This window comes from Ictidomys tridecemlineatus, chromosome 4 (assembly GCF_052094955.1).
Source record: "Ictidomys tridecemlineatus isolate mIctTri1 chromosome 4, mIctTri1.hap1, whole genome shotgun sequence".
Classification (NCBI taxonomy): Eukaryota; Metazoa; Chordata; class Mammalia; order Rodentia; family Sciuridae; genus Ictidomys; species Ictidomys tridecemlineatus.
Window position 1 is genome coordinate 20,309,887 of NC_135480.1, and position 22,783 is coordinate 20,332,669.

Sequence of the window (22,783 nt, forward strand, 5' to 3'; positions counted from 1 at the left end):
ACAAGCTCTACCATTTAGCTCCATCCTCAGCCCTTTTAATTTTGAGATAGGGTCAGGGTCTTCCTGATTAGGCCGGTCTGGCCTTAAACTTGCAACTCTTTGTGCTTTAGCCTCCTCAGTAACTGGAATTACAAGCATGCCCAGCTATGTTCTTTTCATAGGCCCTTTTTGACATTCCAGATGCTGGTTCCTGGTAACAGCAGCAGCAGCTAACATTTATAAGCTTGCATTGTGTTGAGTTTTTTTGTGTCCTTCTTGCTTATGCAATTTTTAAATGTTTATTTATTCATATATTTATTTGCAGTGCTAGGAATGGGACCCAGGCCTTATGCATGCAATAAGCCATTTTAGCACTGAGCTACACCCCAACTCCCATCATCTCTTTTAATCTCCCTAAATAGTTAAATATAGGTGCTCTTTTTAAGATCTAGAGAAATTATTACACAATCGCATCAGGGCTCAAGACCAAGGCATTCTAAGTGAAAGTGCATCCCTCTCCTGTCCTGCCCCTATCTCTGCCTAAGGGTGCTTCTGAAACATCTTGCAGGTGAGCAGCAAAAGAGACCACGAAGTTTTTACTTCATCCCAAACCCTTGTGACAGCCAGATTTCCCCTGAGAAAACACTAGCTTGGGAAGATGTTGAAAGGAGAATCTCTCCCTTTGAGAAAGGGAGATAGATTTAATGATGATTTATATAAGCTAGAAGAAAGTTATGTACCTGCATGTTCAAGATTCCCCTCTGCGCTGCTTCCTCCATCTGAATACACTTTAGATTTCCTTAACAATGCCAATTTTAACAGCGCTTTTAATTAGATGAATTAAGACTGTTCTCTGATGTTATCACCCCCTCCCGCCCCCCCATCACCTCCAGTTCCCCATTACTGTGAGAGTGCTGTGGTTTCCATGGTAATAGGACTACCAGCCCAAGTTGCCTCTCACCGGTTGTTTTGGTCAGAGGAAAGTTATGGACAGTCTTTCCCAGTGTGTTGTGCTCTGGAGGGGCCTTCCCTTAGGTTAGCATCTAAGCAATGAGGTTCAAAGTGGCTCTGAAATCACAGCAAGTACACCCCTGGTATTTATTAAAAGAAACCTAGCTCTCACCAAAAGTAAGAGGTCCTCCCCTTCCTGAGTTCAGAGAACTCAGAGATTGCCTGAGTTCTCAGACATGAGCTGCAAGTCAGCCTATTTCCAGCCTAGTGGCTCCTTTCCTCCCTATGCTTAATTTGTTTCTCCCTGGATTTTGTTATTCTAACAGTAACAAATTGTTTCTCCTCCTGTTCTCTTTTCTTCCCTCTTTCTCCCCTACCCAGAGAGTTTTCAATGTACTTTACCCCATGCCTGCTGATCAGCGGAGACATGTCAGCATCAACTCTGCCCGTTGGCTGCCTGAGCCAGGGCTCGGCCTGGCCTATGGCACCAACAAAGGAGACCTGGTGATCTGCCGACCAGAGTGAGTTGCTAAGGGGTGAGGGGTGGAGAGTTATCTGGGTCTAGACCTGAAGTAAGTAGCAGTCAACAGTGGGCCTGACCAGCTGTGGGGGGAAGGGAAGGCTTTTAAATCAAAATCCTGCTAGAGCTGAGCATGGTGGTACAGGTGTATAATCCCAGCAACTTGGGAGGCTCACAGGTTTGAGGCCAGCCTTTGCAACATAGTGAGACTCTCAAAACTTTTTTAAAAATCTGGACAGAGTGATTCATACCCTGTAATCCCTGTGGTTCGACTAGGAATGCAGTTCAGGGGTAGAGCACCGTTGGGTTTTTTTATTCCCAGTTTAAAAAAAAAAAAAAATCCTGCTAGAGCCTACTGTATTCTCAGGTTCCTTTTTGTCAAATGACTGTTTTAATACTCAGGAATCTCTGGGACTGGGGATGTGGCTCAAGCTGTAGCTCGCTCGCCTAGCATGCATGAGGCACTGGGTTCGATTCTCAGCACCACGTAAAAATAAAGATTGTGTCCACCTAAAACTAAAAAATATAAATTTTTTTTAAAAATACTCAGAAATCTGGAGCTGAGGCTGTGGCTCAGTGGTAGAGCACTTGTCTATCATGTATTGAGGCATTGGGTTCTATTCTTAGCACCACATATAAATAAATGAATGAAATAAAGGTCCATACATCTAAAAAATGTATGTATTTTAAAAAAAAACTACTCAGGAATCTGAGGCAGGAGGATCTTAAGTTTGAGGCCAGCCTAGGCAAATTAGCAAGACCCTGTCTCAGAATCTATAAAAAGGCCAGGGTTTATCTCAGTGTGCACAAAGACCTGGGTTCAGTCCTCAGCCCCAGGGGGTAAGGGTTACTGCTTTAGTAATAGTGTTCTCTGGACTCTAAGGCAGTATTTTTTTTTTCCTTTGTTGCCTTTTGTTCTCTGGTTTCCTGGTGATAGTAAAGTCCCTGCAGGCAAAAGGATAGACATCAAATGTTCTTTTTTTTTTTTTTTTTTTATTCAACAGGTGGGCTTGGATTTATGTAAATGTCATAGACATTAACTTAAGAAGTAAAATTGGAAATAGACTATTGTTATAACCCTAATTTGTCAAGCCACTGATCTCTAACAGAATGTTCCATGTCCTGCCTCTTTTCTTTTCTGCTTGGAGCTTTAGCTCATAATAGCAAAAGCAGATTGAAAAGCTTAATTTAGGGCTGGGGGTGTGGCTCAGGGGTTGAGCCTAGCACATTGGAGGCTTTGGGTTCAATCTTAAGCACCACATAAAAATAAATAAAGTATTGTGTCAAACTACAACTAAAAGATAAATTAAAAAACAAAAAAAGAAAGAAAAGCTCAATTTAGGGGCTGGGGATGTGGCTCAAGCGGTAGCGTGCTCGCCTGGCGTGTGTGTGGCCCGGGTTTGGTCCTCAGCACCACATACCAACAAAGATGTTGTGTCCACCGAGAACTAAAAAAAAATAAATATTAAAAATTCTCTCTCTAAAAAAAAAGAAAAGCTTAATTTAAAGTCAAGGTGAAACCTGGTGTGGTGGCACACATCTGTAGTCCCAGGGACTTGGGAGGCTGAAGTAGAAGGATCAAACAAACACTTTTTAAGATAAAGTCAAAGTGATTATTATGTGGTCTTGAAGTAGGGAGTAAGAAGGGACAGGGAACCAAAACATTTCTGTCCTGATGACACTCCTTTCCCTTTCTCTGGCTTGTTGGAGGGTAAAGGACTATATCCAGGCCTTCGTTTAGACTCTGGGAATTGGCCAGGTTTGTCATCAATTTCCATACCCAGCCAGGTGGGGAGCAGGAAGCTCTGTGCTTCATTGCAGATCAGGCTGATTGCTGTGTGGGACACTGCAGGGTTCCAGCCGACTAAATGCCACTTCTGCCTAAATGCTGTCCTAATGCTACTTGGTGTGGTCTTCTCCCAGGGTGTTCTGCAGATCAGAGTGTGGCACAACTGGTCTGGTGTGGTCTCTGGCTACTGGGAGCATCCACATTGCCTTTATTTTGTGTTTGGGGGGTGGGTAGTGGGGATTTAACCTAGGGGTATTTTTATCATTAAGGTACATCCCCAGCCCTTTTTATTTTTTTTTTTATTTTGAGACAGAGTCTCACTAAGTTGCTGAGGCTGGCCTCGAACTTGAGATCCTCCTGCCTCAGCCTCCTGAGTTGCTGGGATTACAGGCGTGCACTACCACACCTGGCTCAGTCACACTGTCTTTCTGTGGGGCCCCATGGTGGTTTTTCCTAGATTGTATATTTGGATCAATTCTTGGGTAGATGACTAGTGGTTGACCTTGTAGCTAAGTTAGGTGGGTGTCTCCAGAATGAGAAAACCTGGTTCTAAGAGGTGTTACAATTTTTGGAGTCTCTCTCAAAGAGAGCCTATTGTCTAGACCTGATTTAATCAGGCCTGTCTTGAAGACAGGGGGCGCTTTGTCCTGTCAGTCATTTGCTCTTAAGGTCCTGTGTCTAAAACCCCAGCCCACATACTTGGGATGTGTCACAGGCTCCTCACCCAAACATGAAGCTGGCTTTGCCTCTGTATTCTCTTTTCTACTTAGATGTTGTTTTCAGTGTCTTAGAGTCTCAGCAGGCCCCAGACTTCTTGGGCTATGGGGAACTCATGCCCACTGGAACTCTTCCTGTAGTAAAATGGCACATGGAGCAGTGCCCCATCACAGACCAATTTGTTTTGGAATGGGAAGAAACTAATTTAACCCATCTAAAAAAGATAGTGTTGCCGTTTCTTGGGTTCCCAAAACCTCAGAGTTGGAAAGTTAGGGTACTGTTTAAATTTGACATGGACATGACGTTGTCCTCAGTTCTTCAAATCTTCCCCAGTTCTCAGACAACTCATCTGTCATTTTTGCTTAGGCAAGGAAAACTATGAACAATGTACGGGTGAGGAAGTTAAGACTCACCTTAGGCCTCCCGACAGATCAGGGACAGAATTTGGCTTCCTAACTTTCCAATACATAGCTCTTTTCTATAGCTGATTCTTTTTTTTTTTTTTTTCTTTTTTAGAGAGGGAGAGAGGAGAGAGAGAGAGAGAGAGAATTTTTAATGTTTTATTTTTTAGTTCTCGGCAGACACAACATCTTTGTTGGTATGTGGTGCTGAGGATCGAACCCGGGCCGCACGCATGCCAGGCGAGCACGCTACCGCTTGAGCCACATCCCCAGCCCTATAGCTGATTCTTAACCTTTTTTATATCAAAAACCCATTTAAAACTCTGATGAAATCTGTACTCTTGGAGATGTGTCTCAGTTGTAGAATGCTTGTCTGGCACAGGTAAGGTCCTAGGTTTGATACCCAGTACTGAAAAAAAAGAGAAAAGAAAAAAGGAAAGCAGGGTAGTCTTCTATAGAAAAACATACCATAGGAACACAGATAATTTTGTGATTCTGTCAAGCTCTGGGTAAAGAAGGAAGCTCTGGAGTGTGTGTAGAAGTGTGGTTGGTGTGATGAGAAATGAGAGGATGAGTGGGAATGCAGACATCTTTTGAACAGTATATGGTAGGTCTCTGGTCTAAACAGGGAAGCAGGAGCTCAAGGTGGTTGTCTTTTCATAGGCAGCTGCCTAGGCTCACTGCCTGTCCGTGGGTAATGCAGCTCCCTGGCACACCCATTCCCAAGGGCACAGGATCCAACCAACCATCTGGGCCAAGATTGCAGCCCCCCCTCCAAAACAGGTGGTTGTCTGCCTTTGTCCAGGCCCAGGCAGCTGCACCTCATTCTGTGCACTCTCAGTTCTGCTCCTGATTCTTTCCCATTGTCTTAGCCTCAGCACTGTTGCCAAGCACAGAGGCAGGCAACGAGCTCTGGACATCTCTTGGTGGTACTAAAGCCCTACTTGACAGTAGACAAAGGCATTAGAGAATATTCCCTCTCACCAGGGAAAGAATTTTTAGGACATAGGAGAATACAAACAACTGGCCCTCCAGCCTCTCTCCCCAGCCTTCAAAGTGGCTGGTAGCCCACCACCCTGCCCTTGCCAGCAGCGAGGCGTGCCCTTCTCCTTGGTTTGCTCCCCCACCTACTCTGGGAGAAGTCCCAGGCTGCTGCTGTTGGGCCTGGGGCTGACTACCATAGAGATGGGGGTGCTTGCTCACTTACAGCTTCATAGATTGGTCCTATAAATGGGGGTGGAAGGGAGGTGTATATAGGAAGACCACTGCTTTTCAGAGTCAGTTCAAAAGACAGATGGAGGCACTAGTGGCAGAAGGGAAGTAGACTGAGAAGGGGTATGTGGCTTGTGGGCCAAGTGTGGGACTTCTGACAGAGCCCCAATTCTGCCCCTTTAGAGTGAGCTACCACTGTAAATAGTAATTATAATCAAGCATTACCAGAATGGCTACAGAGAGTCCATCCTCTGAAGCTGACCCATGGAAACCAGGTGCCCCCACACTAATGCTGGTCTCTTGGGATCAGTCCTTCTTTCCAAGGAGACATTTACATCTAGGCCTAAAGAAGAGTGTTCTCGAAGGGAGTATTCCCCAGACATTGGAAAGCTCAAGAGTCACAAGTTGTGTAGAGAAAGTATGGGACCTCAAAGGAAGCCAGGCTGGCTGTTCATATTTAAGAAGCCCAAGAAGTTCCCAGCAGTAAAGAAGTTGTTGAGCCCATCCCAACTCACAGGTGCTGCTGCAGGAGGCCAAGTGTTAAATGGAAATCCACTTGAACAGACTGCTCCTGACTGGCCTTCCCATTCTTCTTCATCCCTTTTGTTTGTCTTAACTCCCAGAAAGAATCTAGAGCAAACGGTGACTCATTTTTCTTTCTTTTTCTTTTTTTTTTTTTTTTAAGAGAGAGGGAGAGAGAGAATTTTTTTAATATTTATTTTTTAGTATTTGGCGGACACAACATCTTTGTATGTGGTGCTGAGTATCGAACCCGGGCCACACCCATGCCAGTCGAGCTCGCTACCGCTTGAGCCACATCCCCAGCCCTGGTGACTCATTTTCACCAAGAACCAAGAAGGAAGATGTTGGTTATGGTCATTCTTTACCTTAAAGACAGAAATCAGTGACATTGGACACTGAACACTAAGACTCAGTAGCCAGAGATGTTATCTTCACCTCTGTTCCTTGTTACAGTGCTGGGAATTGAAATCAGTCAACAGGTGCTGACTACAGATGTAGAGCAGATCCGGTTAGGGTCAGACCTGTTTGTGGAGAGTGACCTGAAGTAGAAAGCGAGTGGAACAGCACATTGCTACAGTGGCCGGAGCTCCTGTTCTCTTTGCTGGTGAACTTCTTCATTGAGTAGCCAAACCTGGGCACACCTATAATCCCAGCCTCTCTGGGCAACTCACTGAGATCCTGTCTCAAAATAAAGCCAAGCATGGTGGAACACACCTGTAACCCTGGCAACTTGGGACACCAAGGAAGAGGTCAGCCTCTGCAATTTAGTGAGACCTTGCGTCCAAATAAAAAATAAAAAAGGCTAGACATACAGTTCAGTGGTGAAACACCCCTGAGTTCAGTCCCTAGTACCCAAAAAATTAAATAAATAAAAATGAAAAGGACTGGGGTTGTAGCTCTGTAGTTGAGAACCTGTCTAGCATGGCCAGCTGCTGGGTTCAGTCTCCAATACCACAATAGATAGATAGATAGTCCAGCCCAGTGTTTCTAGCTGATGGTACATGCTGCCTGAGTGGAACACATTTGAGGGGGTAACTATCATGTGGACTGATACCCCCTTTTAGCTCCTGGACCTTCTCACAGCTTCCTTTATGAGATCAGGAGGAAGTTTCCTGGTCAATACATAATTGTTTGTTGTCATTTGGTGCAAACAGTTTATTGTCACTAACCAGCCCTGGCTAGCAAGAATTACAGAGGAGAGATTTGGCAGGGGCCTACATGGTATTTCAACCTGTCAATAAAACCTTGACAAGTTTGTAAATGAGAGGTTTCCTGGCAGCTGGCTTCACATAATGCCTAATGCAGCCAGGGTTCGCTCACCAAAAAAGCAGTGATGACTGTTTTGGGAGGCCTTGACGATTGACTTCTGGCTGTTTGCCTAATTCCTAACATAAGGTCACCTGCTCTCACCTTTGCCCTCAAGTGCTAGTCTTGTTCTCAGAAAGCCTCAGTCTCAAAGAAGTAGCTGAGTGTTTAGAGGAGGAAGGAAACACTGCTTTTTATTTTTTTGCACACACACATTTTCCCCCACTGAACGACCATTAAAAGGAATGGTCTCAATATCACAGCAGGTCTGCAGCCCAGCAGGCCTCCGACAGGAGCTGGAAAAGGGGTTAGTGCAGAGCAGGAAAGGAAGAGCTCCTCTGTTTTGCTGTGGTCTCTCCCTGCAAAGAAATGTACCTGTGCCCATAATGTTAGGTCTCTCCCCCCTCCCCTAAAGCCATTCAGATCTGGGGCCTTGGGGCCTGGTCCTGCTGCCTTTTGTCTGAGGTGGCACAGCCTCCTTGTGCAGTACCCTCTCATCTAGGTCTGTCAGGCCTTTCCTGTTTAGAAAGAAAGCCCTTCACTTGTCTCCCCAAATTTACCTTCTTCTGGATTATACTTAAACCCCCTAACTTCGATCTGTTTACTCTCTGTGGAGTAAGTTCTTTTTTTAAGGAGGGTGACCCAAGTCTCTAGGTTAAAAGCTAGCTTTTACTAGAATTTACCACAGTCCCCTTACCCTGCTATAACAAATAGCCATGGATGCTTTAAATAACACATTTATTTTCTCACATTTCTGGAGGCTGGAAGCCCAAGATCAGGGGTACCATTAGAGCTGGTTTCTGGTGAAGGCTATCTTCCCAGCTTATAAATAACAGCTTTCTTCTACCTTAAAAAAAAAAAAAAAAGAAAAGAAAAGATGATATATCACTGAGTTGCCCAGGCTGGCCTCAAACTCACAATCCTCCAGCCTCAGCTGCCCCAGTAGCTGGAATTATATTTGTGTGCAACCACTCCTAGCTTCGTGGTCATTTCTCATTGCTGGGGAGAGAAAGGCATATCTCTCCTCTCCTCTCTCCACCCTCCTCTCAGATTGGGGTCCACCCTTCTGAACTTACTTAACCTTATTTACCTCCTGAAGACCCTCAGATTCACACACAATGGGGGTTAAGGCTGCAGCGTGAATTTGGGAAACCAGCATTCAGTCCTTAGCAGCGCTCTTCAAGAATGGGTGTGTGTGCCCCACCCTGTTTAGAATCAGTGTGATGTTTTGAGTATCTCTTAAGATCTCTACCAGAGATCTAATCAGTGAACTCAAAAACTCCTCTTCTGTTCCCATACTTCACAGCCACCACTGGTACCCTTCTCTTCACCACAGTAAATGATACTAGGCAACTCCTCTTTGGGGAGGAATCTTTAAGGCAAAGTAGTTCAGTGTTTTGGGACTGACAACTGTCAGCCAGGATTGCTGCCTGAGGTTCCAAATCAGTATGAAAGATGAGAGGCCACTGCTTCCCTTTTGGAAGCTGGCGTGAGATCAGAAGAAACTGCCTGGTCATCCATGCAGGGAGAGGTGGGCAGCCTGGAGAACTCAGCAGATATAAACTGTCTCTTCTGCCATGAACAGCACAGCCTACCACCATGAGAGGGTCTCTCTCCCCCACTCCATTAGGAACTTGGCACATGCCTGTAGGGTCTGCATGAACTGAGCACCTTTCCCATTTGTTTGTTCCATTGACCTGGCCAAGGAGACTCTAAGTCCAAAAAAAAAAGTGGATCATTCTCATTCAGTGAGGGCTTTTTTCCACTTAGACATTTTTTTTTATTTGGGGGGGGGGGGCGTGCAGAGTGGATTAGTAGTAGGGATTGAACACGGGGCCTTGCACATTCTAGGCAAGTGCTCTGCCACTGAGCTACGCCATAATTTGGTTTTATTTTTAGACATGGTCTTATTAAGTTGCTTAGGCTGGCATTGAACTTGCAGTCCTCCTATGTCAGCCTCCTAAGGAGTAGCTGGGTTACAGGTGTGTACCACTGTGTCACCTCCTGTTTAGACTTCTGAGCTCCAGGCAAATTAAGAATGTTAAGGTACCTTTCTTCTTCTTCCAGCCCATGGCATTAGGGAAGGATTTAGGGGTGTGACCCTGAACTGTCTTTTTTACAGAGCCCCTGCTTCTGAGGACTGAGCATGCCCTTTGTCACTTGTCCATGGCACTGTGTTTCTCCAGTGGGTCTTGTTCCAGCCTTTTATTTGTCATCAGCTCCTTTCTTGGTGTTGGAGAACATCAGGAACACACTACCTACATCTGCTATTGCTGTGTTACCTGCCTCTTGGCCCCAGCGAGGAGTTGCTCAGGCTTTGTCCGGGGGAAGGAAGAGACTGAAGCACTGTTGCAGACATTTGTGCCATTCGAGATCAGATGTCTGAAGTGCTCTAGCACTGAGTGTCCGGATGAGGGAGCATCTCTAGTCCTGGTCTCAGTCTGTCCAGGAGAGGCAGGATGGGCCAGGAGGCCACAGTCCCCAAAGCCCAGGAACTTTAAGGAGTTCTTATCACCCTTTACTAATATCTCCCACCTTTTCCCACTCTTCCCAACTGATTTTCAGGGCCTTAAATTCTGGTGTTGAGTACTACTGGGACCAGCTGAATGAGACCGTCTTCACTGTTCATTCCAATAGCAGGAGCAGCGAGCGGCCTGGGTAAGTTGAAACTGAGGGCAGAAACTGGCTAAAGGACTTTCCCTTCCTCCTGCCTTTAATGAATTCTGGAGCAGTGCCCTCAGACTGTTCCTCAAGGCTCCGGGTTCCTCCACAGCCAAGCTTTTACATGAAGTTTCATTTGAGAAAGTGTTCCATGGCAAGAAAGAGAACAAAACCTATCCTTTCAGAGTCTTGCTTTAGAATGCCCTGCCCACCCTTTCCCCGCATCCTGGCTGTGGTGTCTAGGCACACTTAACAGTGAGGACAGTAGACAGGAGGACACTGGAGAAAATTGCTATCCCATGAGTTCTGTTCCTTGAGCCAGAGGGAGAGAGAGAGTGTGTGTGTGTGTGTGTGTGTGTGTGTGTGTGTGTGTGTGTGTGTGTGTGTGTATGTGTATGTGTCTCAAATGACCATGCTCCAGGGACCAAGCTGGCCAGGGCTGCAGCCCAGAAATAGGTGCTCCAGGCACCAGTGAGAGAGTAGGAATCTGGTACTGATCCTCTTTTCATGCTTGAAGACTAGAATGTTTTGAGAAAAACGAAAGTTGGGTACAGTTCCTGCTTCCTATAGGAGTTGCTCAGCATAGCTGGATGCAAGTCCCAAAAGTATCTCTGGACAGTGTCAAAACTGTTGGGTTTCCTTTGGTGCCAGCTCCAGCAGTCCCAAAAGTCATTGCCTGGGAAATGCCTAATGAAAGGAGGTACTTGCCTTGGGCCTGGGCCTTCCTTGCAGGGCAACTAGTTTTGCCACCTAACTAATAGAGGCTGTTTTCAGAAGGCCCTGGAAGGAGGATTCTCTGGAATCCTCCTTAGAGGTCCTATGCTTTCCTCCAAAGTAGAGTTCACTTGGAAAGTCCAAGGATTTAAATTGGAGTCCTATCATATGTAGTTAGAAGGAAGGTAAAATTAAGAATGGACTTCCTGGGGCTGGGTTATAGCTCAGCGGTAAAGCATTTACCTCACACTTGTGAGGTACTGGGTTCAATCCTCAGCACCACATAAAAAATAAATAAATAAAATAGATAAAGATATTGTGTCCATCTTTTTTAAAGAAAAAAAAAAAAGAAGAGGAAGAAGAAGAATGGACTTCCTTACTCTTTGTCTCACAGATCTTCTTAGTAGCTTCCTTAATCTGATTACAGATCTTTTGAGATCAACCCTCCTTTAGCCTGTTGTTTAAGGAGTGGCTAAACCAGCTAGGTGTGCAGGATCTGGTGATTCCATGGCCTTCTTTCATTGTCACAGATCAGGGGCTGGTTTCGGAGAAGAGTGGATGCAGTTAGCAGTGGAAGCATAGGGCTTTCTTCTCAGCCTGCAGTCCTGGCTCATGCCATATCCTGCAAATTGGTAGATGCCTCAGAGCTCTGTGAAGGTTGCTATCCCAAGTCTGACCTCAGTCTGTCTGTCTCTCCCTAGAACCAGCAGAGCCACTTGGAGGACAGACAGAGACATGGGTCTGATGAATGCGATTGGACTGCAGCCCCGGAACCCCACCACCTCCGTGACATCTCAGGGCACCCAGACTCTGGCTCTTCAGTTGCAGAATGCCGAAACACAGACTGAAAGGGAGGAACAGGAGCCAGGGATGGTGGCCTCGGGTCCTGGTGAAGGTAGGATATATATGCTGCTAAAAGGGGAAATGTGTCTAGGGGGTGGTCTGCTGGGAGCATCATTAGCCCCCCCCCTAGAAAGTACCCTAAGACCCCTGGCCCTCTGCATGGCTTGAGGGTGCTGCATGAATGCTACTCCCCAGTAAGGAAGGGGACTCCATAGATTTGGGTAATGCCTACCTGGTGGCAGTTGGAGGCACCTCAAACAGGAACAAGGACATTATTTCTTGAGCTGGATCACCCTCTCCAGTAAATTGAACTACTCTGTCAGCTTTGCTCAGCTCCTCCCAAGTAATCTGACCCTCTTCAAAACTGGAAGGTCCCAGGCTGGTTTTCCAAAGCAAGGACACAGGGCACAGTCTTGACTGCAAGTGAGGCTGCTGCCAGCTCTCCTCCCAGAGGCATGTACCCAGGGCTCAGGCTTCCGGGGCCAGTGTGTCTTCCACAGCTGGTGTGGCAAGGTGGTGCTACCACAGGCAGGGAGCTGCCGCTCCTGTTACACCGTGGCGTGCGGTTCTTTTCAGCTGCAGCCAGGCATGCTGTCAGCCACTTCCTCTCACCGAGCTCAGGTGTGGCCCAGCCAACCTCCAAAATGCTGGCTCTCTGTGCTGGCCTCACACTTTTAAGAACCAATTAGCACTTCCCAGCAGTCAGCTCGGGCCACTTTTTGAGCCATCAGCAGCTGTGTTAAACAGACTGTTCTCACTCTTCACTCTCCCTACCCCCTGTCCCTAGCCCCCTTGCTGCTCCCAGCTTCAAACAAGGCAGCCTCCAAACAGACATTTCTAGGTCTGGTGGAGCCATTTGCTTTAAAGAGACCATGGGAAGAGAAACCCTGGTGTGGATCAGGCAAAGAGTAACAAATTTGCCTATGTTACCCCCAGGGAATGGCTTTCTACACTGTAGTCCCCCACAGGGCACTCTCCCTCTCTCTGCCATGAACTGAAAATTTCCAAACTCCCTTTTTGGTCTGTGGCCCAGCCCATCTCCTGCCTTTGGCTCTTTGTGGGTTGGCAATCCCCTTGCTAGGGACATGAGCAGCTGGCAGTGCTGGATGAAGCAGCCAGCTGCATCTTTGGGCCTCAATGAGGAGGAGACCAGTCATCCTCCAGGCCCACTTCTGCAGATTTCCGTGGATGCTGAGCTGCCTTGGAGTCCAGTAGGCCTCTTCCAGGAAACCAGAGAGCCAGGCTCATGGGGGACAATAGTGCCCAACCCTCCTCACTGGACAGGCATCCATGAGAGCCTGTGATGAACCCAGAGAGCCTGAGGGTTACACATGAGGGGGATGGAGAATGAGCTTCTCCTTCCCCAAGACGTTTGCAGTTTAGAGAAGGAAACAGACACCTAAGCAGATGATTACTTCAGTGCGATGAGGCCCAGTAACAGATTTATGTTCGTGGCACATCTCGTACACATTGAGAACTGAGGGTGGGTGAGGGGGGTGGGCCGACATCAGAGGGCACTGGTTAGAGGGCACTCTGACCTGATGGTAAAGTGCAACAGAAGCTCTGGGAGCAGGAGCTGCCAACGCAAGAAGCACATCCCCTGGTGTCTCACCTTCCAGAGAATCCTCTGTTTTTTTGTCTTGCTGTTTTTGACCTGCAGTCAGTTTTAAGTTCCTTTCTTTTTTGAGTAGTAGGGACCAAGGGCAGGCAGGAGAGAGGAAGCTGTCTTTCCCAGTCTCAAGAGACCAGAACCTCATTCCTTATCTGTCTGTGCCCCTCATAAAGCAGAACAGGTAGTAAAGGGAGCCTGGGCCCAGACACTGGTCAGAAGGCAAATTAGGATGGCTTGCTACTTCTGTGTGTGGCCCTGCAAGCTTTGCTGAGAGCTGTGGACTCCAAAGTCTTCAGCACATACTAGTCTCTTTCAGAAACAGGGAGGGAAGTGTAGGTTACAGGAGAGTGAGGAATTGGCTGATGGGTGTGTCTGCCCTGCTGTCTCTCTCCCAAAGCCAGGAGGTGCTTTCCCCACAGCTGATAAACCAGATTCATTGCAGTGGAGACCAGGAATCAATCACAGAGGCACTTTACCACTAAGCTACACCACAGCCTGTTTTAAATTTTGAGATAGGGTCTTGCTGAGTCACCCAGGCTGGCATCAAACTTGCTATTCTCCTGCCTCAGCCTCCTGAGTGTTACCACACCTGACTCCTCTCCTCATTTTAACTAAACTAGGTAGCCAGGTCTGCAGGAACATGGATAGGAAAACCCTGGTCAAGGAGGTGAACCCTGCTGGGACTGGGTAGAAGGGGAATGCCATCACACACACACCCCACAGTGGCCAGTCTTCAGTGTGGGGACCCCATCTGCTTGCAGTAATCGCTGTCCTGTGCCTGTGCCTCCTTTATCCCCATTCCATCAGCAGCAAAGGGTTCCTGGCTACTTTTCACTTCTTCTTCATAAGAATTTTTCTCAGGGCTGGGGTTGTGGCTCATTGGCAGAGCGCTTGCCTAGCGTGTGTGAGGCACTGTGTTCGATCCTCGGCACCACATAAATATAAAAAATAAAGATATTGTATCCACCTATAAGTAAAAAATAAATATATATATTAAAAAAAATAATGATTTTTCTCAAATCCATTCAGCTCTGTGTTAGTTGTCCATCATTGTGACAAAATACCTAAGAAAAATCAACTTAAAAAGAGGAAAGAAAGAAAGAAGAAAGGTTTATTTTGGCTCCCAGTTTGAGAAGTTTCCGTCTGTGGTCACTAGGCTTCATTGTTTCTGAGCCTGTAGTGAAACAAGACATCGTGGTATAGGACATGGCAGAGGAAAGAGGCTCACCTCTTCACAACTGGGTAGCGGAGAGAGAGAAAGAGGGGGCCAGGAATAAGGTATACCCTTCAAGGGAGACATCTTTCTCCAACTAGGCCCCACCTCCTGAAATTTTTACCACCTCCCAGTAGAGCCACTAGCTGGGACCAAGCCTTCAACATATGAGCCTTTGGGGGACACTCCAGATCCAAACCATAAAAAGCTTTTCCCAGAACTTCAGAAAGAACTCTTTATAGGGCCATTGACTGGTGTTGGCTTTTTTACTGGTCCAGCTTTAACAAAAGAGCTTGAATTCCCCTAGAACTTGAACTTGCCCCTGCAGCAGTTTTCCCTCTTACTGGGTAGGAGGTAGTTTAGAAAGGAAGGGAAGGTTCTCTGGCTGGGCTCACTGTTCGCTCTGAGCCATTGCCTGGCTGGCATGTACTAGGCATGCAGGAGGAATGAATGGAGCTGAGAGAGGCTTTGCCTCTGAGCCTTGGGCCTATTTCTTGACTGATAAAGATGGTGGCCAGACCAACTGCAGCACCTTGAGCCCTGGGCCAGAAAAAGGCAAATGTGAAAAGGGAGAAGCTGGAAGATAGTATCCCTCAGATCAGGATGGGCAACCCTTCTCTGGACTCTCTGAACCTTGGTTCCCTCCTTTTTTCTTCTAGGCAGTGAAAACGCTTAGAATTAAATGCAGTTGCAGGGCATCATGGGAAGTTGCTGATCCTACCCTCACCTCTCCATCATAAATGTACCTCAGGAGGCTGGGGACGTAACTCATTGGTAGAGCATTTGCCTGGCATGTGTGAAGACCCGGGTTCAGTCCTCAGCCAAAAACAAAAACAAAAAACAATCTACCTTAGAACTTGCCAAGAAAATGATCTCACATCAAAACTAAATAATTTCCCATTTTTCAAAGATAAGAGAAATACTTTTGCAACAAGGAAGAAGACATCAGAATTAATCTCTGTGCCACCATTGCTCCTGGAACCCTTTCCCTGATCCTCAGTGTATTTTCCTCTTGAAGAATATCCCAGCTGCCTTCACTGGCTCTTAGCCTCAGCTTAGCATTCCCAGGAGAGAAGCATAACTCATAGCTCCTCACTGAAGCTGTCCACACCCAAGCCCCAAGAACCCTTTTTGTGCACTTTTTTAAATCTCTCATCCAGGGCTGAGGAAGTGACTTGGTGGTTAAGCACCCCTGGGTTCAATACCTGGTACCCCCCCCAAAAAAAAAAAAAAACATTTATTTCTCCCCACCCTGCTTGTGGTACTGGGGATGGAACTCAAGGGTACTCTACCAGCCCCCGCCACCCCGATTTTTTGAGACAGTTGCCTAGGCTGGCTTCAAACTTGCAATCCTCCTGCCTCAGCCTCCTGAGTCACTGGGATTACAGTGCGCACCACCACACCCAGCTCCATCTTTCCCTTTTGAGCACTTTGTATCTGGTGTTATATCAGGTACTGTGAACCCAAAGGTGTTAGAAAGGGAATCACGCTCAGAAAGGAAGCCATCATCATGTTCTGTCCCTTAAAGAGCAAGCCCAGGAGGAAGCAGACATACAAATGTCTCAGCAGCAGAGTAACCAACTTTCAAACCAGTTTTCAAAATTGCTATGAATCTGAAGCCCCATGTGGAGCCTGAGAGCCCTGTTAGTCATTTGTACATGTATTTAACAAATACACGCTGTATGTCAGACTGTGTGTTACACATGATCCCCAGAACCTAATAAAACTCAGCCTAAGATCTTCAGGAATTTATAGCCTCAAAGAGAAACGCCACAGCCGCCAATAACTAATAGAGATGTGGAGCACTGTCACAACTTTGAGAGGAGCATCCCTTCCATCTGGGTCAAAGAGTGTGGCCACTTGGACTTGAATCTGAGAATTGTGACCAAGGAGATAGAACTTGCATATTGTGTCCAGCATGCATAGGCAGGAAGCAGGACTGGGTCTAGTAGAGTAAAAGCTGTTGGGTAAATGTTGTTACCTGATTTAACACCAGGTACAAAGTACTCAAAAGAGTGATGGAGCTGGGCGTGGTGTTGCGCACCTGTAATCCCAGTGACTCGGGAGGCTGAGGCAGGAGGATCACAAGTTTGAAGTCAGCCTAGGCAACTGTCTCAAAATTAAAAAATAAAAAGGGCTGGGAGTGTAGCTCAGTGGTAGAGTACCTTTGGGTTCCATGAAGATGGTGGGCAGAAGGGTGTGGTCCAAAAAGTGGTGAGGACCTCAGGGCCCTCAGCTGTCAAGCTAAGAGATTTTAACTACTCTGAGGGCTCATGGAGCTACTGGGCTTCACACAGCTTTTGTACTTAACTGGATCCCAGTTAGAGCTGATCCCAGTTAGAGCTGTTAATGGCAGCAGCATAGACAGACACCAGCTGAAAAAGGAGCTCAGAAGCAAGAAGATCATTAGGAAACACCGCTAGCTATTACGATTCTAGAGAGGTGACCAGGGCCAGAGCTTCAGGCAAACTGTGGGAGATGGTAGAGGGAGGGCCCCAACTTGAATGCCTGCTGCAGCTCTTTTAGGGTCCCAAGGCAGCCTTTCATGTGCCTAGAAATGAGCTTATGAAAAGAGCTGGTAGTTCAGCAGGCACAGAGCCCAGCATGGTGAACTCCAGCACCAGCAGGCCTCAGGCCAGCCCACTGCACATCCCAGCCCAGGCTGAGATCTTCAGAGACAACTTGTCAAGCAGCGCAGCGGGGGCTCTTGCAAGCCCTGGGAGGTCCTCGTGGGCAGCTCACATGGTAGAGGCTGCATTAGCACTGAGGCCTTAGGTTAGCCTTTCTCCTTACCCTCTGCCCCATTGCTAGAATGCTTTGCCTAGAGAGACTCAAGAGCCCTTAGGGGTTTTTCTCAGTCCTGGAAGCTGGAGTTGGACTGCTCAGGAGACAGTGAATGAGAGCAGCCATCTTGAAGGATGGGAGCAGTTCTCAGAAGACCTTGAGAAAAGCAAGCTGAACATCACTTAAAACCCAAGCAGAGAAGAATGGTTTTGGGGAGAATGGTTTCAGAGCCGGAGGGAGAACCATGAGCAAGCACTTGAGAACGGGAAGAGATTTAGGTCTTAGACATAGCTTGGCTGTGAAAATACTGTGCATGAGGCAAGAAGGGAAAAGACCTAGGAGCAGGGAGGGGTTAGAAAGTCTAATAAAAGTAACTGTTGACCAGTACTCAGGAGGCTAAAGCAGAAGGCTCTCCAGTTCGAAGCCAGCCTCAGCACCTCAACACCTTGGACTCTTGTCTCAATTTTTTTAAGTAATAATTTTTAAAAGGGCCGGGGATGTAGCTCAGTGGTAAAATACCCCTGGGTTCAATTCCTAGTACCCCATGATAGCACTCCTCTCCCCGCCACTGCTGCCAAAAAGAAAAAAAAGAAACCTGGCGACACCCACCTGTAATCCCAGCCTTTCAGTAGACTGAGGCAAGAGTCTACTGCAAGTTTGAGGCCAGCCTCTTCGATTTAGTGAGACCCTGTCTCACTAAATAAAATAAAAACGAATTTTTAAAAAGGATATTGCTTGGGGGCTGGGGATGTGGCTCAAGCGGTAGCGTGCTCGCCTGGCATGCGTGCGGCCCGGGTTCAATCCTCAGCACCACATACAGACAATGATGTTGTGTCCGCCGAAAACTAAAAAATAAATATTAAAAAATTTTAATATTTTAATATCTCCCTTTCCCCCCCCTCACACTCCCTCTTTAAAAAAAAAAAAAGATATTGCTTGGTGATACAGTGCTTGTCTAGCATGTGCCAGACCCTGGGTCCAGTGCATAGTACCCCAGAATAAATAAATTAGTTAGCTAATTAACTTAAATAAAAGTAGTTGCTGACAGTACCCTTAAAAAAAAAAAAAAAAAAGGAAAGAAAACTCACGCTCAAAGCCTTCAAAACCCAACCTGTCCAGTGAGTAGCCTCGTTGTTCTCTAGAGCCATTTCTGGCAGTCTGAGAGCCTTGGTCATAGTTATACATGGGTTGACCTGGTTCTTACCCTACTGAGGGCTGATTGGGAACTGGGCTGGTTCCTGGTGTGTATGATCTCATTTCCTCTAACCAGCACTATACAAGGTGGATAATAAGGGCCTTGGCCAAGGCCAGCTGGTCAATAAGTGGCAGAGCTGAGATTTGAGCAAAGCTTGTTTGTTCCCCCACAGGGGAAAGCCTTGAAAGGAAACAGAATCCCTTTCTCTCTCCCTAGAGCTGCAGGTTGGGGCCTCATACCTGGGCTGAACAGTTGGTTCTCTCTGAATATTTGGTGTCAGGAGACATTTACCCCCAGGAGAACAGTAACTTAGGAACTTGTGAAGACTAGAAGATAACGGGGAGAAGAGATGAGGGAGGGAGGGAGACGGCAGCACTCTTCCTAGGGAGCAGTTAAAACCCCAAGCTTCCTCCTGGGCTTTTAGAAAGTAACATAAACAAAACAACACTAAAGGACAGGAAAACAGTGCTGAAATAAAGCAAAGCAGGCTGTTTGCCTGTGGTTGCACCCTGTAAGGTGTCTCTTTTCTCCAAAGACCAGGCAGCTCTCCCCATCCCATCCCCTGGTTCTAAATCACCCAAGAGCAGACAGAGCAAGCTGTGGGCCCACCTGCTCAGCCTTCTTTCAGACTACCCTGCCTCTAGTGCTGAAAGGATAGATTTGATCAAAGGCAAACACTTACCATGGGTCCAGCCCTGCCTCTATTTGTTTGTTTGTTTGTTTATATTTCATGTTTTGGTACTGGGGATTGAACCCAGGACTCTTAACCACTGAGCCACATCCCCAGCCCTTTTTATTTTTCATTTTGAGACAGGGTCTTGCTAAATTGCCTAGGTCCTTGCTGAGTTGCAGAGGCTGACCTCCAACTTGGGATCCTTCTGTTTCAGCCTCCTTAGTCACTGAGATTATAGGTATCTGCCACCATGCCCAGCTCCTGTCCTGCCTCTTAACAGCTGAGGATCTTTGACCACCTAGGCCTCAGTTTCTCTACCAGTAATGCAGAGTCTTGAATTGTGATCATTTGGGAATTTTTGTTTCATGTTCAGGAGTCTGATTTTCATGGTAACAGAATTGGGCCTATTATTCCTGCTTTTGCCCAGAATCCCGCCAGCTCCTGCCAGCAGTTGCCAGCTGACTCAATGGCCCAGGCCAGCAGCTAATTCCCTTTCTCTTCTGCTTCGTACCTTTCAGGTGATGGCTCAGAGTACGGTGCCAGTGGGGAAGATGCCCTCAGCAGGATTCAGAGACTGATGGCCGAGGGGGGCATGACGGCTGTGGTGCAGCGGGAGCAGAGCACCACCATGGCCTCCATGGGTGGCTTTGGCAACAACATCATCGTCAGCCACCGCATTCACCGCAGCTCCCAGACAGGCACTGAGTCTGGAGCTGCCCGCACCTCCTCTCCCCAGCCCTCCACCTCTCGGGGACTGCTCCCAGAACCTGGGCAACTGACAGAGCGAGGCCTAAGCCCCCGGACAGCCTCCTGGGACCAGCCTGGTACCTCTGGGCGGGAGCCATCCCAGCCAACCCTGCCTTCTTCCTCCCCTGTCCCTATTCCTGTCCCCCTTCCCAGCACTGAGGGACCAAGCCTGCACTACAACCTGACCAATAATAACCACCTTCCTGATGGAGGTGGTGGCAGCAGGGGGGAGGCTACAGGCCCCAGCGGGGAGCCACGGAACAGGTAGAGACAATGGTGTGCACTGGTGCCTCCCTCTAGCCACTGAGCAGAAGCCGGACCTCACAGCTGACTGGGAACTGTACACACGGAAGCGCTGCTGGCTGCACCAGGGAACAGGAGGAGCAAGAGGGTGGGGATGAGGAGGAGTTAGTCAGTGGGCCAGAGGCAGTGTAGTGGGCAAGGCTCGCGCCATGGGACTAGAAGCTTCCAGAATCTGGAGTCCAGGAGAGCCAAGATGCTGGGCCTAGTGTGAATGGAGGAGCAAGTGGGTGTCTTTGCCATGAACCCCCCTTTCTCCTAGGATCATGGGCTCAGGGGTCTCAGCCCTGGACAGGAGCCCAAGAAGAGTGAATAGTCTTCCAGACCTGGCCCACACCATCCTGGACAGAGGCCAGTGGGGCAGCTTTGCCCAGCCCACCTGTGAGGTGGGCAGAGCCACCAGGAACCCAGAAACAGGAGGAGTGGCATTGTCCCCAGAAACCATCATCTCTGAGCCTTCCAGAGCTCCAGCCTCTCTCCATCATCTTATCCCATCCAGAGACACAGTCAGGGGTCAGTCTGGGCTCCCGGGTTCCTGAGGGCAGGGACTTTCCACACTTGGTGTGGAATAATTGTGGGGTGAAGGGGACAGCCTGCTTCCCTGATACAGAATGGGGTCATGGGACGGTGGGCAGGTCCTCATTCAGGAGTGGGGGATGTAGGCTGGCCCACCCCCAGGCTTGTCCACCAAGCTCCTCCCTCCTCCAAGGCCCCCAGAGTAGCACCTGTGGGTGTCAGTATTATCTGAGCCTAGGCCAAAGCCCGCCCAAGGCGGGGGAGGGGATGAGACTCCGGGTCAGAATGTGAGGTCTTGGTCTGTGGTTTAAGGTGTTGCATGTGGAATCTTGAACTGTACGTGTAGTTTCTAGTGGAGAAATCAAGGCTCTGATCATTTTGTTTTTAGTATGAAAATGTGATTTCCTTTCTGTTTGTCACTCATCATAGAAACATTGTGGTGGGAGGAGAGGGGATAGTCTACTGCTAATGAGGGAAACACCAAAGATCTACATCATTAAAATGATGACATGCCCCTCGCCAGGCTCCTCTGTTTGTTTCTATGGAAAATGGAGGAGGGGTGGGAATTGGGAGGTGGGGGGACACGTGGAACTGAGCCAGCCTCTGGTGTTCCCCAGGTACTTCAGTGGTACTGCTGTTCTAGTGGAAAAGCCCTGGATGAGCCAGTGGGTTAAGGGGCTACCACTTCTGCTTCACACAGCTTTTCTAGACCATTACCCCTTGCTTCCCAGGTGCCTGCTGTGGATTGGGGCAGCTTCTCAGTGGTGGGTGGGCAGGAAGGAGTAGTTGCTCATCCTTGTCGCTTCCTACCCAGGATTATGGACCTGAAGATATAAATGGCAAAAGCAATAGATCCCCTTCAATCCAGGGAGACCATCTGCCTTGGTGTCTCTGCAGCCAGCAGAGAGCTGCTCTTGTTTGCAGGCACCCTGAAGGTGCCATGCCTTCTGCTCCGGGTCTGCCTTTTTCATGTGTGTCTCCCAGACAGTGACTGAAAAGCCTGCATCGTCCTTGGGACTTGGCCACTTCCAAGTTCCAAGCCATTTTAGAAAGTGGGAGAAGGATATTTGCCCCAACTTAAGAGAGGTGTAACAAAATATGACAAACCCTGGGTGTTTCGTGGGCAGCAAGTACTTCCAGAACAATGCAAAGTTAAATAGTTAGAAACTTTCAAATTTTCTAGAAAATTATATCAGTAGGCTGAACTAAAAGATCCATCAGCAGCCGTGTTGGCAAGCAACCTCTTTTTTTGTTTATTTATTTATTTATATGCTTATTGTGGTGCTGAGGATCAAACCCAGAGCCTCACACTGCTAGGCAAGTGCTCTACCACTGAGCCCCAGCCCCAGCCTCGTAAGCAAAGTCTTAAAAAATTAGTTTTATCTTTATAATCTTGAGTCATTCCTGCTCAGAGAACATAGTGAGGGCAGGCCTACCTTAAAAAGTAGGATTTGAAATAAATATTGAAGGATTTGTTTAGTGTAAATCACATGACAAGGACTCTGTGTGTATTATATCCACATGTAAAAACCCTCTAAAATGGTTACTGCCACAGACCACATAACTAAGTCGGAGAGCATGGGTTTGGACTTCGGTAGTGTATGATTCCAGAGCACACATCTTGGCCACTAATTCCTACAGAAGGAAGACAGCTTAGGAAAAACAGAATGGGACCTGGAGTTGCACTGTTGCTTTTGGAACAAAGGTATGAGGAGGCTTTGTGGATGAGGTGGTCCAATTTTGGCCCTGCATGATCCACCTCTGTGAGCTCTGGCCAAGGATGAGTCCACATGCTCCCTATTGGAGGCTATTATCAACACCTGCCTGTCTCCACACCATCCCTTTCCCTTGGCTCTCACCTAGTGGTAGCCTCCTTGATAGCAAAGAGGACCTTTGCAGGACCCCCTCACACAACACAAGGCTGCTGGATCAGCAGGACAAAGATCAACAATAAATCCCTTTGGAGATGAGGGCACGTTTGGAGAAACGTGTGACCTGTCTACTGGGCCAGTTGGATCAAAGGGAGAGCAGAGTCTAAACCATGTTCTCTGGTTCCCAAATCAGCCCTCCAGGGTTCCACTGTGGGTTCTGGGATTAGGGGGTGGGGGAGGATAAAGTCCCAGCCCATA

At 47.7% G+C, this 22,783-nt stretch overlaps 1 protein-coding gene across 11 annotated transcripts in view; it reads left to right on the forward strand.

Annotated features, from left to right (window-relative positions):
- The window catches only part of Ambra1 (autophagy and beclin 1 regulator 1), a 179,414-nt gene extending 158,242 nt beyond the window's left edge, over window positions 1-21,172 (forward strand). For all 11 annotated transcript variants that reach the window (XM_040284424.2, XM_078046110.1, XM_078046111.1 and 8 more), the window contains 4 exons: window positions 1,312-1,451; window positions 9,962-10,054; window positions 11,473-11,666; window positions 19,610-21,172. In XM_040284424.2, coding sequence (XP_040140358.2) covers window positions 1,312-1,451; window positions 9,962-10,054; window positions 11,473-11,666; window positions 19,610-20,106 — 924 coding nt within the window. In that variant the 3' untranslated portion in view covers window positions 20,107-21,172. The remainder of the gene's footprint in view (window positions 1-1,311; window positions 1,452-9,961; window positions 10,055-11,472; window positions 11,667-19,609) is intronic.
- Window positions 21,173-22,783: the final 1,611 nt, after the last annotated feature.